At 37.8% G+C, this 13618-nt stretch overlaps 1 protein-coding gene across 1 annotated transcript in view; it reads left to right on the top strand.

Annotated features, from left to right (window-relative positions):
• Window positions 1–13618, top strand: part of LOC126481579 (probable 2-oxoglutarate dehydrogenase E1 component DHKTD1 homolog, mitochondrial) — a 335870-nt gene that overhangs the window by 118023 nt on the left and 204229 nt on the right. The window contains exon 7 of the mRNA XM_050105438.1: window positions 4953–5060. Within this exon, the coding sequence (XP_049961395.1) occupies window positions 4953–5060 (108 nt within the window). The remainder of the gene's footprint in view (window positions 1–4952; window positions 5061–13618) is intronic.

The following is a 13618-nucleotide window of genomic DNA, read 5'->3' as shown; positions in this document are numbered from 1 at the left end:
GACCACCACTAGGTTTAAAAAAATTGGTGACCTGGTATTCTGATCCTAGTTCATCCTGCAAAAGTTGGCCAACACCTCTTCCATGGGAACTACCTAACAACAACACTTTCTTTTGCTTTACTGATTTCCCTACTTTCTTGCTTTTCATTTTGTTGCTGAAAGTTTGTTGTGCCCTGTCTACAACTGCAACTGCTTGAGGCTCACCAGTTTCTAACTGAAGCAATAGGTCAAATCTATTTTCCACATTCACCACAAAGCTGTCAGATAAAGTTCTGGGCCTGTTCCTCCTGTTGCCTGTTGCCACTTCCCACCTCTCTTTACCCTTCTCCCTCCTTAACCTGTCAAGATCTCCCCTGGCCTTGTCTAACTCAGCCTAAAGGGTGGCAAATTTCCCCTCCTATTCTAGTATCTTCCTATCTCTACTACAAATCCTGCAAAACCACTGATGAGTCTCATTTACTTCCCCTGTTCCCACACCACCACAGTCACCCACATGGAAAAAACTACAGCACCCATCACACCAAAGCCCCGACCTAACAATTCTATGGTAAGCCAAGCACTTTTCACTCATGATAAACGTAATAGTTTACTAAGAATAAGTCATTTAAATTACAGATAAACACGAAAATATGGTTCCACAAATTTGGACTATATGCAGCTGTGTGTAAACAAAAACAACAGTGCAAAGTTTCTGAAACAACTACTTAAACTTTACGCTACTGTCCAGAAATGCTAGTTAAATAATGAAGAGGTACGCTACAGTTAAATTTCTGGAGAGAGCAAAGAACAACTAAACAAAATTCTATAGATTTGCTGCGGCAAAACGTAAACAGGAAATCCGACTGTACGATCTTTTCGCGTTTTCTGCTATATTACCTAAAGAAAAATGAAACCTTTAACGGTACACTTAAAAGGCACACTAATACACCTATTTACCACATAATCAGTAGTAAACTATATGTTTTATAATCTAAAATTACTTATCTTTAAGAAAACACCAAAACTCGCACCATCACCTGGCTGCAGGGCTGCAGATTTGCAGATTACAGATGTAGATGTACATAAACATACATAATTGCACACATAAATAGATTCATACATTTCTTGCCTTACTGAGTTACCAATTTCACTGTTCTTTTGTATATATTGTAAAATGCCTCTTAACTGCAGTAATTAATTATGGCCATAACTGTCAGCAAAATTTACAAATCATTTTAGTTAATCCTTTATGGCATAAAAACACTTTTCTAACAAATAATTTTTATGATATTCCTGAAGGCATTTATTTCACTTTTGTCTTTTATCTCTTGTGGTAGTTTATTGTATAGTTTAATTCCGTTATGTAGCACACTATTTTGAGTTTTTGGTTTGTTTTCTCTATTGAAATGTTAGTGGTGGTTGGACATGGTTCAATATTCATGTAGAGCTCTGTTAGTTTGGTACCGATCAATGTCTTTTTTAATGTGAATCAGTGCTTTCAAAATGTATTTACATGGAACAGTCAAGATTCTCATAGATTTGAACAACTCAGTGCAGTGAGTTCTCTTGCTACATTTTGTCATAATTCGTACAGCACTTTTTTGTAGCTTAAAGATTATTTGTTTGTTCTGCTCATTTGTTCCCTGAACATTATCCCATGACTCATCACAAAATGAACCTATGAAATATATATTGTTTTGGTACATGATCTACTACACACAGAATTTATTATTCTAAGTGCAAAGCATACTGAAGCTATTCATTTGCTGAGGGTGGTATCATGCTCAGTCTATTTTAGTTGTTTGTCAATATGCATCCCTAGAAATTTTGTTTGTGATACAATTTCTGTGAGCTCATCTTTCACTTTTAAAGAGTTGGTTTTGGGGTTTCTTATTGTGTGGAAACTAATACCTTTTTTTTAAGTTAATTGTCTACCTATCTGCATACAAGTATGAGTGTTTCTCTGTGTCATGAGTAGCAATCTATACTTTCTCTATTGTTGTTATTCCATCCCAGAATTTCAATTGTTTGACTGATATTTAAATAATTTAGGAGTAAAGGAGACCACCCACTGAATATCAGAAGCGCTAAGTTGTCGATAGGCATGCTCAGAGGAGGAAGACAGCTTGCTAGTTTTTTTAAAATAAATCCTTTGTCAAGTACAAACACACACACACACACACACACTTGTGCCTCTACATTGTAGGGACACAGATGCGGTCACATACACTTGTGTGTGTGTGTATGTGTGTGTGTGTGTGTGTGTGTGTGTGCGTGCTCCAGCTTGACAAAGGATTTATTTCAAAAAGTAGCAAGTTTTCTTCCCCCTTTGTGTGTACCTGCTGAGGACTTGACACTTCTACTATATGGTGAGTGGTCTTCTTTAATCCTAAATTATTTACATTCTATCAGAGCTTTCGTACAACATTTTACTCTAATGTAACCTACTCAAAAGGTATTAAATAGCCTCATATGGATATACTATGTTTGTAATTAGAGTTAGTTTGTCTGTTAACATTTTATATATATGGATGTGTTGCATTTGGAAATAAGGGTTAATTTGATGACTGATTGTGAGGCAGCTCAATGGTCGATTCCATGAAGTCATCACTGATTTTCAGTATTGTTCTACAAACAACTTCTTAACTAGACGAGATATTATTTTTCAGATCTTTGTAATGTCCTTGGTATTTTTTATGTTTGAACCTAATGTACTGGTGACACAAATTATGTTTGAAGAAGTAAGTTAATACATCTTGCTGTGATTGTTTGTTACTTTTTCCTATGGTTACTTTCACTTTTAGGAAGTAGTTCTCTTTTGTAATTTAGATGTAAAGGATTGAAGATGGTATATCTGCCCCTGGTGGGCAAGTATTAACAGAAAAACACATTGATCAATTATATTTATTTCATAAAAAACACAATGTAACAGAACTGAAACAAATGCTAAACTAAACTATTTTGTCCAGAACATTCTGTGCGTTATACCCAAACTAGTTTTGGTGAAACATTTTTGATCATCAGTGGACTTACATTCTGAAAATACATGTAATGAAGAGAGGCATGTAGTGAAATAAGCCCTATTTTCAATCTTTTGTTTCTAGTTTCATGCTTTCCTGTACATGTCCACAAACTATTACAAGGTGTGTTTTCTCATACAGCATGGTATCTGCAACAAGAGCACCCATTCTGCCTGTAGTTTACTCATGAATTTCAATGACATATGTATTATGCAAATTTATGACAGTTGTGGTGTGCTTAGGTGACAAATATATAATATGGGATCCTTATGAGTAGCCTTGATATATTTCATATCTAATTTGAAATCTTCATATTACGCATAAAATTTTTGCTGTCCACTCAGCTGTAATTGTGGCTTTGCATCACTGTTGGCCTGGCAATCAGATATTTGCTAGTTAGATCAATGTGTTATGATTGGATGATTATACATGTGTGTACCATAAACATCAATCCTTCTATAACAGTTAAGAAAGTAAACAAGTCCATATATGGCTTTGTTATTGTCTTAGTGGTTTCTGATGGCATCTGCTCTGTTGTGTCGACTGTGTGCTCCTCATCTCCTAAAGCAGGAATGGGCCAGGTACAAAACCTTGTGAGACACCGTATTTAGTAAGAATCAGTAAAATTTTTCTCTGTTTGTGACCGCATTGTCAATATGTAAAACTACCAACGTTTCACTCACTGTTACAAGTCATGTTCTTCAGAAGGTCGCTTGCAACAGTCACCAAAATGTGGTAATTTTACATATTAACAATGTGGTCACAAACCCAGAAAAATTTTATTGATTGTGACACTAGCTGCAGAAGCCTACATTTATATTTACCATATTTAATGTTTCCTCAATCTGAATTTACTTTTATTCTTGTGGTATCATTTGTTTTCAAGTCACCCTCTGTTTTCTGTTGTTGAATTATGATTTCTACATATAAGGGAAACCTGCCATCCTGCTTCCTCCTTTACCTCAGTCCACTGAACTCAGTACAGGAAACTAGTGTTAGAGGGTGCATGTTAGGATTTTCTATGTGATGTGTGATAGCTTGAGCCTTCCAGTCTAGGACTGTGTGCTATCCTCAAACATGAGTGCAGGGAATAAGTATTTGTCACAGAGACACATGAATGAATGAATTAAACCTGAAAGTCTTTATGTAGTGTAAATATTTCTCATGCACAAATATATCTGTGGGGTTTGTTATGCCAGTAAGCTGCAGAACAAACTGCTGTGGGAAAGGAGGGTAAGAATTCAGATGTAGATTTGGGGTACATGACGGGAATGGAGATTAAAAAGAGAATACATGATGAACTGGAAGAATGATTAACGTACGACAAAGATGCCACTGTAATAGAGTAGAAGATATCATTTACTGAATAAGAGAAGGGAACATAAGTAACAGTAAATCATTTCTTATTGAAGAAGGAAATTGTGGTAGTGTTTCATGTATTTTTATGCATGTCTATCATTTGTATGGGAAGGTGCAGGTCCTGAGGGAATGTGCAAATCACAGTTTGCAAACTCCACAATTTTCAGGATGCAATTTCCTTTTTCTACAAGTGCTCAAAGTATTTTATATTTAGACTTACATATGACAGGAAATAAGCAACTTACTTTACTCATAAATTCATCCTACAGTATGCTTAGTGAAAGGAAGTCTTTTTTCTTACGTATCTAATTCCTGAAAACTAATGCTAGGGAATAATAGATTATGTGAACTACCAACATTTGTTGTTTGAGAAAGGAGTAATTATATGATGTTGGAGAAATGTAGAGTAGTCACTAGATTTCTTGTCTATTGTTAACTTCTAATTTCCATTTTTATAGTTATATTGTTCCTAATAAAGAAAAATTAATTTTTTACCTTTTTTGCTGAATGATTTTTACTTACTGTATTAGTTTACCTTTTCTTTCTTAATACCGTATAAATAGAAAACAAACTACTCTAACTATACTGTTCCAGGCTGTGAATCCAGTGTCAATGGGAAAGACAAGAGGACGACAGCAAACAGTTAATGATGGAACTTATTACAGGGAGCACCAGCCATCAGATAAAGTTCTGAATGTGCAGGTAACTTAGTAGAGTGTATGTAATTTTATGTGTTTTTCTGAAGACAGAAATTTCGAATGTAGTTCTATTGGCACTATGAATGATAACAGTTAATATTGCGTCTTTGAAGGCTATACAGTTCTTAGTTTTTGTAATTATATAATCTGGCTACATATTCATCCAGCAACATCTCAGTAACTGATGCTGGGTTTTTTAGATTGTATTGACAATCTTTGTGTACTATAATTAATGTGAGCTTATTGTGTGATACAAAGCTTATTTTTCTAAATTATTAACTGATGTATACAGGGTGCTGGTAATTGAAGTATCTGTTGTGTAAAGTCTTTCGTGCTGGTTATACAAACCATTATTGTGGGGCTCACATTTATATGATGAAAGACAGTGTACAACATGGCTACACTCTTCGGTAGTAAATGTTTTCATGATCCATGTACCTGATGTGTCTTATTTAACAGGTAAAGATATAGACTCTGAAGAATCACGCTGTCTGAAAGTATACAACCAGTGTTTAACTTGAGCACCATTGGATAGATACTTATCATGTACAACATCAAAAGTTATTCCTTTATATAAAAAAGGGGATAAAGACAATGTAAATAACTACAGACCCATCACAATTTCCTCCTGCATCTCTAAAGTACTGGAAAAAGTTATGTATGAGAAACTTATGAAATTTATAAATAAAAACAGCATCCTATGTAATGAACAACATGGATTCAGAAATAAGAGGTCAACGACAACTGCTGTCTATGAGTGCATCAATTCCAACCTAAACCTGATGGACAAAAAACAGGAAACAATAGGAGTCTTTATTGACTTGTCAAAAGCTTTTGACATGGTGGACCATAAAATTCTGCTATCAAAGCTAGAAAGATATGGTATTCGAGGTCTGTCCAACAAGTGGATCAGGTCCTTCCTGACAAATCGTATGCAGGCAGTATGCCTGTATCTAATCACTTATCTGACTATAAACAAATAAAGTGTGGTGTACCCCAAGGATCCGTATTGGGACCCCTTCTGTTTCTTCTGTACATAAATGATCTAAGCTTAAATATTGATGCACACAAATCAATCATATTTGCAGATGACACCATGATTCTACTAAAAGGAGACGACGATGAACAGTTACAGCAGACAGTAAACACGGTCACGAAACAACTTAGCAGCTGGGCACAGAGTAATCAGCTTGTAATAAACAGTAAGAAAACCGTTGCTCTAAAATTCCACAATGTTCCTAATAAGGACATGTTTATCCCATCAGTCTCTATCAATGACGAACCAGTTGGTAACAGTACTGAAACCAAATTCTTAGGACTTTGGCTGCAGAGTAACATCAGATGGAATAAGCATATTGAATATCTCAATGCAGAACTTAGCAAAACATGTTATCTTCTTTGTTCATTAAAATCATGCTGTAGTGAGAAAACAGTATTGAATGCATATCATGCGTACTTTCATTCTCGTCTTAGATATGGGGTCACCTTCTGGGGAAACTCTAAAATAGCTAATAGCACTTTTAAACTACAAAAAAGGGCCATTAGAATCTTGTTTGGGTGCAAGCCTAGAGACTCTTGTAAACCCCTGTTTAAGAAATCTGGTATTCCCCCATTACCATGTGTATACGTTATGGAAACCCTTTTGTTCTTTAAATTAAATGTAATAGGCAAGGACCAGAGACTACAAAAAAACTGTGATGTACATGAGCACTTTACCAGACAAAACAGAAACTTACATATGACTCAAATCAGCACAGCACTGTGCCAAAAAGGTACTTTTCACATGGGAGTTAAGCTTTATAACAAACTTCCTGAAAACATAAAAGCTATCACTGAGGTCAATACATTTGGAAAATCTCTAAAGTCATATTTACAGCATCACTGCTTCTACTCCATTGAAGAATATTTATATTTATGAAATGTGTTATGTAAATACTTACTTGTAAAGTGTATTATTGTAAGCTTAAATATGTATGCCTTGAAATTACTTTCAGACTGTATATTTATAACTTGACTTGTCCAATGTCTTATGCATAAGCTGCTATGTAGACAACAGGATCAATAAAATACAATCTACAATCTACAACAACAATGAGAAAGAAATTTCAATGTGGAAATAAATAGTGCACTGTAGTTAGTTATAATTTAGAATAAGTGACTGAAATTCTATACATTGAGCTCCCAGGTAATAATTTACAGTTGACAGCTCAAAAGGAGCAAAAGTTACTGTTTTTTAATGACTTAATTTAAACTGAAATTAAGTAGTAATTACAAGTGTGAAGACAGGCAGTGGTGTCACTAAAATGCACACATGCTGGTTCGCATGTAAAAGCCACATATCACAAAATGATTTTAAGTTAATTAGAAAGGCATTGAAATTATTTGTAACTATAAAAACTGATAATGGTTACTTATTAGCAACATGTCACGTGAGATATATGGAATAACATCACTCACTGTAATTCTATCTGCTTTTGGGTTTTGTGAAGCAAATACCAACAACCAATCATTTTTCTTTAACAAATGTTACTTTTGAAAAATTTGTAGTGCCTTCATTAACTAACAATAAACAAGTTCACAATGCCTATGTTATGAAAGTCAACAACACATGAAGTATTTGCAAGCACACAACAAAATTTATAAAAGTCACTTTAGTCAAAATAGCATATCCATTTTCAACTTCTCGTGGTGTAATGAGTAGTCCATTAAATTTCAGGAAAGCAGCCATGGAAATAAAATATCTTCTAATGATATTTCAGCCACATATCATCTGACCGTCCTCATAGTGAGTCACAAGACTGACGACAAGGTGCCAAGCATGGCCTTATACACTCCTGGAAATTGAAATAAGAACACCGTGAATTCATTGTCCCAGGAAGGGGAAACTTTGTTGACACATGCCTGGGGTCAGATACATCACATGATCACACTGACAGAACCACAGGCACATAGACACAGGCAACAGAGCATGCACAATGTCGGCACTAGTACAGTGTATATCCACCTTTCGCAGCAATGCAGGCTGCTATTCTCCCATGGAGACGATCGTAGAGATGCTGGATGTAGTCCTGTGGAACGGCTTGCCATGCCATTTCCACCTGGCGCCTCAGTTGGACCAGCGTTCGTGCTAGACGTGCAGACCGCGTGAGACGACACTTCATCCAGTCCCAAACATGCTCAATGGGGGACAGATCCGGAGATCTTGCTGGCCAGGGTAGTTGACTTACACCTTCTAGAGCACGTTGGGTGGCACGGGATACATGCGGACGTGCATTGTCCTGTTGGAACAGCAAGTTCCCTTGCCGGTCTAGGAATGGTGGAACGATGGGTTCGATGACGGTTTGGATGTACCGTGCACTATTCAGTGTCCCCTCGACGATCACCAGTGGTGTACGGCCAGTGTAGGAGATCGCACCCCACACCATGATGCCGGGTGTTGGCCCTGTGTGCCTCGGTCGTATGCAGTCCTGATTGTGGCGCTCACCTGCACGGCGCCAAACACGCATACGACCATCATTGGCACCAAGGCAGAAGCGACTCTCATCGCTGAAGACGACACGTCTCCATTCGTCCCTCCATTCGCGCCTGGCGCGACACCACTGGAGGCGGGCTGCACGATGTTGGGGCGTGAGCGGAAGACGGCCTAACGGTGTGCGGGACCCTAGCCCAGCTTCATGGAGACGGTTGCGAATGGTCCTCGCCGATACCCCAGGAGCAACGGTGTCCCTAATTTGCTGGGAAGCGGCGGTGCGGTCCCCTACGGCACTGCGTAGGATCCTACGGTCTTGGCGTGCATCTGTTCGTCGCTGCGGCCCGGTCCCAGGTCGACGGGCACGTGCACCTTCCGCCGACCACTGGCGACAACATCGATGTACTGTGGAGACCTCACGCCCCACGTGTTGAGCAATTCGGCGGTACGTCCACCCGGCCTCCCGCATGCCCACTATACGCCCTCGCTCAAAGTCCGTCAACTGCACATACGGTTCACGTCCACGCTGTCGCGGCATGCTACCAGTGTTAAAGACTGCGATGGAGCTCCGTATGCCACGGCAAACTGGCTGACACTGACGGCGGCGATGCACAAATGCTGCGCAGCTAGCGCCATTCGACGGCCAACACCGCGGTTCCTGGTGTGTCCGCTGTGCCGTGCGTGTGATCATTGCTTGTACAGCCCTCTCGCAGTGTCCGGAGCAAGTATGGTGGGTCTGACACACCAGTGTCAATGTGTTCTTTTTTCCATTTCCAGGAGTGTATGTTCCACTGCGGCGGTACTGTGCATGTGGGTCACAGAGCTGGTTGGCGGCAAAGAAATACGGTTACATGTGTGCTGCCTGTGGTGAAGGCGTACAGATATTCAATAGGCATACAGATATTCAATTCGCTTATCGATGAATGTCCAGCGGCAGTGACACCATGATGACTTATCTGCAGTTTAATTTTCCCAAGACTGGGATTCCATGCTTTGTCCAAATTAAAACCATTATCTCTATTTATGAAATTATTCGCTGATCTAATCTCCGTAGCTTCATGAAGACTGAGTCCCAAAAGGACAAGGTGGATGTTAAAAGCTTCACTTCACTGTAGCTCATTGAATGCCCTGTATCAATACAATGTTCAGCCACAGCTGACTTGTCTGGCAGTAATAAGTGTGTGTATCTCTCATGAATGGTGCGTCACTTGACCTGTGTATGACTTCCCACAATTTCCACAAGGAATCTGATACACACCCGCTTTACGAAGCAGTAAATCATCCTTTACAGAGCTGAGTAAAGCTGCAGTTTTCATGGGAGGCCGGAAGATCACCTTAACACAGTGTTTATCAAGAATACGGCCTATCTTTGAGGAAACAGCACCCACATAGGGCAAAAATGCACTTGATTTAAATGAATTACTATCTTATTTCCCATCACATACCTGCATTCTAGGTTTTACATTGAATGACCTACAAATCTGTTGAGGAGAAAATCCATTCACTTTTAAAAATGCTCTTGAGGTATGTGAGCTCTTCTTGCAAATTATCTTTATCAGATATTGCCCTATGCACTAAGGTCTTAAGGACACCTATGGTCTATGAAGGGTGATGGCAGCTACTGGCATGTAGATACAGATTTGTATATTTTGTTTAATGATGTGTGGCATGTCCTAATGTGCCATCTACTTTACAGTGAACGAAAAGATCCAAAATTTAGCCCCTTACTTAACACAGATACTGTAGCCTCATCTAGATCCATACCCGTCAAATTTATTTATTTATTTTATTTTATTTATCCATCCGTTGACAATAAATATTGTATGGATGTTGCCAAGGGTACACGTAAGCCATTTCAAAGAAATGGGACACAAACAATATATACGTAAAAAAGTACAAAACAAAATAATACATTGAAGTTAATAATAATACAATGAAATTAATATAGCCTATATACATCCCTGCTTGTTATTTTAAATGCAAGGTCTGTTTTTCATAAGGCTTTAGTTTTGTCCTGCCTAAACGGCAAGTCCTTATATACACAACACTGCTTAAGTATATATTTACATCACACAACAGCTGTCCTTTAAGTATGTAAATGTAATGAATGATTAGCTACAGATAGAGTATTTTCCATTTTGCCTTTATAAATATCATCAGAAAAAATTTATTGACCTACATAGTCATTTACAGAATAAAAACATTGTTCTACTAGACATTTTTTATATGCTGTTTTAAATTTGTTATCGTCTTCTAACTGCCTGATGTTGAGTGGCAGTGCATTGTACAGTTTTGCACCGATATGGCCCACATGCGTTTGTGTATTCGTTCTTTTTGTTTGCTGAGTATGGAGTGCTGCGCTATTACGGGTATTGTAGTTATGAAAGTCGGCATTTGTCTGAAAATCTGCAATGTGGGTCCTGACATACAATACACATTTGTATATGTATAATGATGGTATAGTAAGTATTCTAAGCTTTTTGAATATGGGTTTGCAGTGTGTCTGTGGATGACTGTGAGTTATTATTCGGATGGCCCTCTTCTGCAGCAGAAAAATTTGTTTTAGGCGCCCTGTTGTGGAACCCCAAAATATTATTTCGTATGTGGCAAGAGATTGAAAATAGCCAAAAAAAGCCATTCTGGCACCCTCTGAGGTACAAACATTTGAAATAATTCTGAGGGATCATCTGCAAATATTATTGCTTTGGCTGCATCATCTGAGGTGTGAAAATCATTTATATAGACAAGAAACAATATGTTGATAAGAACATTACGGCCTTATTTGAACATGTGCTTTTATCAACTTATTTTCAGTTTAACGGTGAATTTTATGAGCAGATTGATGGCGTTGCTACGGGAAGCCCCCTCTCCCCTCTAGTACCTAATTTATTCATGGAAAACTTCGAGGACAAGGCACTGGACTCAGCAAGTTTCAAACGAACAGTCTTATGGAGGTTGATTGGGTTTAAATCCAGAGGATTTGGTGACCAGGGTGATACAGAAATTCATCCTGGTGCTCTGTGGATCACGCACATACACTGCAAGCTGTGTGACAAACTGTTTTGTCCTGTTGATAAGTGTCATTGTGATGAGGAAAAAGTAGGGATGGACATGGTCCTCAAGGATAGAGGCATACCTGTGTTGATTCATTGTGTTTTCCAGATTGACAAGATCACTGAGAGACTGCCACAAAAACATTCCCCATACCATAACACTTCCCTCCCTCTTGCCTGGACCCTTGCGACAATTGTTGCAAGGTGTTTGCTTTCAGACATTTCACACTTATGGAGCATAAAATGTGATTCGTCTGACAAAAATTGCCTGTCACCACTCAGTGGATGTTCAGTTGTATTGGCATAAAAATTACAGCCTTTGTCACTGATGAACAGCTGTCAGCTTGAGTTCATAAATCTGGCTCCTGCTGAGGAGGTCCATACTTACCAACATTTACTGAACAGTCACTGAAGAGACACTGTTGGCAGCCCTTTGGTTCATCTGGGCTGTCAGTTGCTCAATAGTTGCATGTCTATTCACCCATACACATGTCTGCAGCTTTCATTCACCCTTGTCATCTATGCCCTGTGATGCACCACATTTGTCTCAGTATCAGTTTTTGATAGTGCCAATTTGCCATGCATAATATACATTAACCAAGGCAACACACAAACAGTGACTAGAGAATTGTGAATTGTCGTTTATTTGTCCCATAATCATTCCATTAGGGTACATGAGACATGTCAAAATTGCAGTAAAATTTCACCATAAACACAGGAAAACTGATGTTAAAAACATCATAATAATAATACAATTTTGTTATATATATATACACAATAAAATCTAACATTTAATTACCCCTTGTTCAAATTATAATTTCATCCTCTTTGAATTCTTCTATTGAATAGTAGCATTTCTCCCAAAGAATCTGCTGCAGTCTCATTTTTAAAATGTATGGCTTCATATTAAATATTTTTTTACCCATTAACTTGCTAGATATTGTTATCCACATATACTGTGGAGTCCATGCATATAATTTCAACTGGTGTGTGGGTAGCATAAAATTATTTTTATTTCTTGTGTTGTATGTGTGATTAAAATGATTCTCTTCAAATACTTATTGTCTGTTGTGTAGGAAGATTATAATTACATAAATGTATCTGGAGGGAACAGTTAGAATTTGTAGTTTCCATAATAACAATAAGAATCTGTTTGCTGTGCAGTACACATCTATCCGACAATTTTGTTTTCCAGTTTCAGTTTTTTAGATACGTTACTTGAACTTCACCAGAAAATTATACCATATCTGATAACAGATTCAAAATAACTATGATAAACAATTTTTCATGTTCTCAAGTCAGTGGAATTTGCTAGTATTTGCATTGCAAATGCAAAGCTGCATAGTTTATTTGATAGGAAGTCGATACGTGTATTCCAGCTTAAGTTCTTGTCCACATTTAGTCCCAGGAATTTGACAGTGTCAACTTCTTTCATAAACTGATTGTTATGTTATATTTTAAGTTCCATGCATTTTGAATGTTTGCTTTCGAAATGTACCATATGTTCAGTTTCAACCCATTTAACTGGAACCGATTTTGTAAGGTATCCAGTACACTTTTGATGGAGCTGAAAATTTGTTCTGCATCGTCATCTTCAATTAAAATAGAAGTATTGTCTGCAAAGAGAACTGATGGGGAATTTATGTTTATGGGTAAGTCATTTACATAGAATAGGAACAGGATTGGCCCCAAAATGGAGCCTTGAGGCACACCTTGCAGTACTGTACTCCATTCTGAATAATAATTCACTGCATCTGAGGTGATAGTAACACTTTGTTTTCTGTTGTGTAAGTATGATATGAGCCAATTTAGAGCATTGTCCTTGTCCTTGATCTCATATATGTCTAATTTGTACATAAGCAAGTCTTGGTTCATAGAGTCAAATGCTTTACTCCTCTGATCCAGTGACTTGCATATCAAGTTGTTCACTGCATCCAGAGTGTTTTTTCATGGTGTACCAGCTTAGCTGTTTCTGAAATTTTTCCACCCCTGATCTAAAAGGCATGATTAATGCCTTTTGGGCTTCAAGCAAATCACTCT

Source organism: Schistocerca serialis, chromosome 5 (assembly GCF_023864345.2).
Source record: "Schistocerca serialis cubense isolate TAMUIC-IGC-003099 chromosome 5, iqSchSeri2.2, whole genome shotgun sequence".
Taxonomy (NCBI): Eukaryota; Metazoa; Arthropoda; class Insecta; order Orthoptera; family Acrididae; genus Schistocerca; species Schistocerca serialis.
This window is presented reverse-complemented; position numbering and strand designations above follow the sequence as displayed.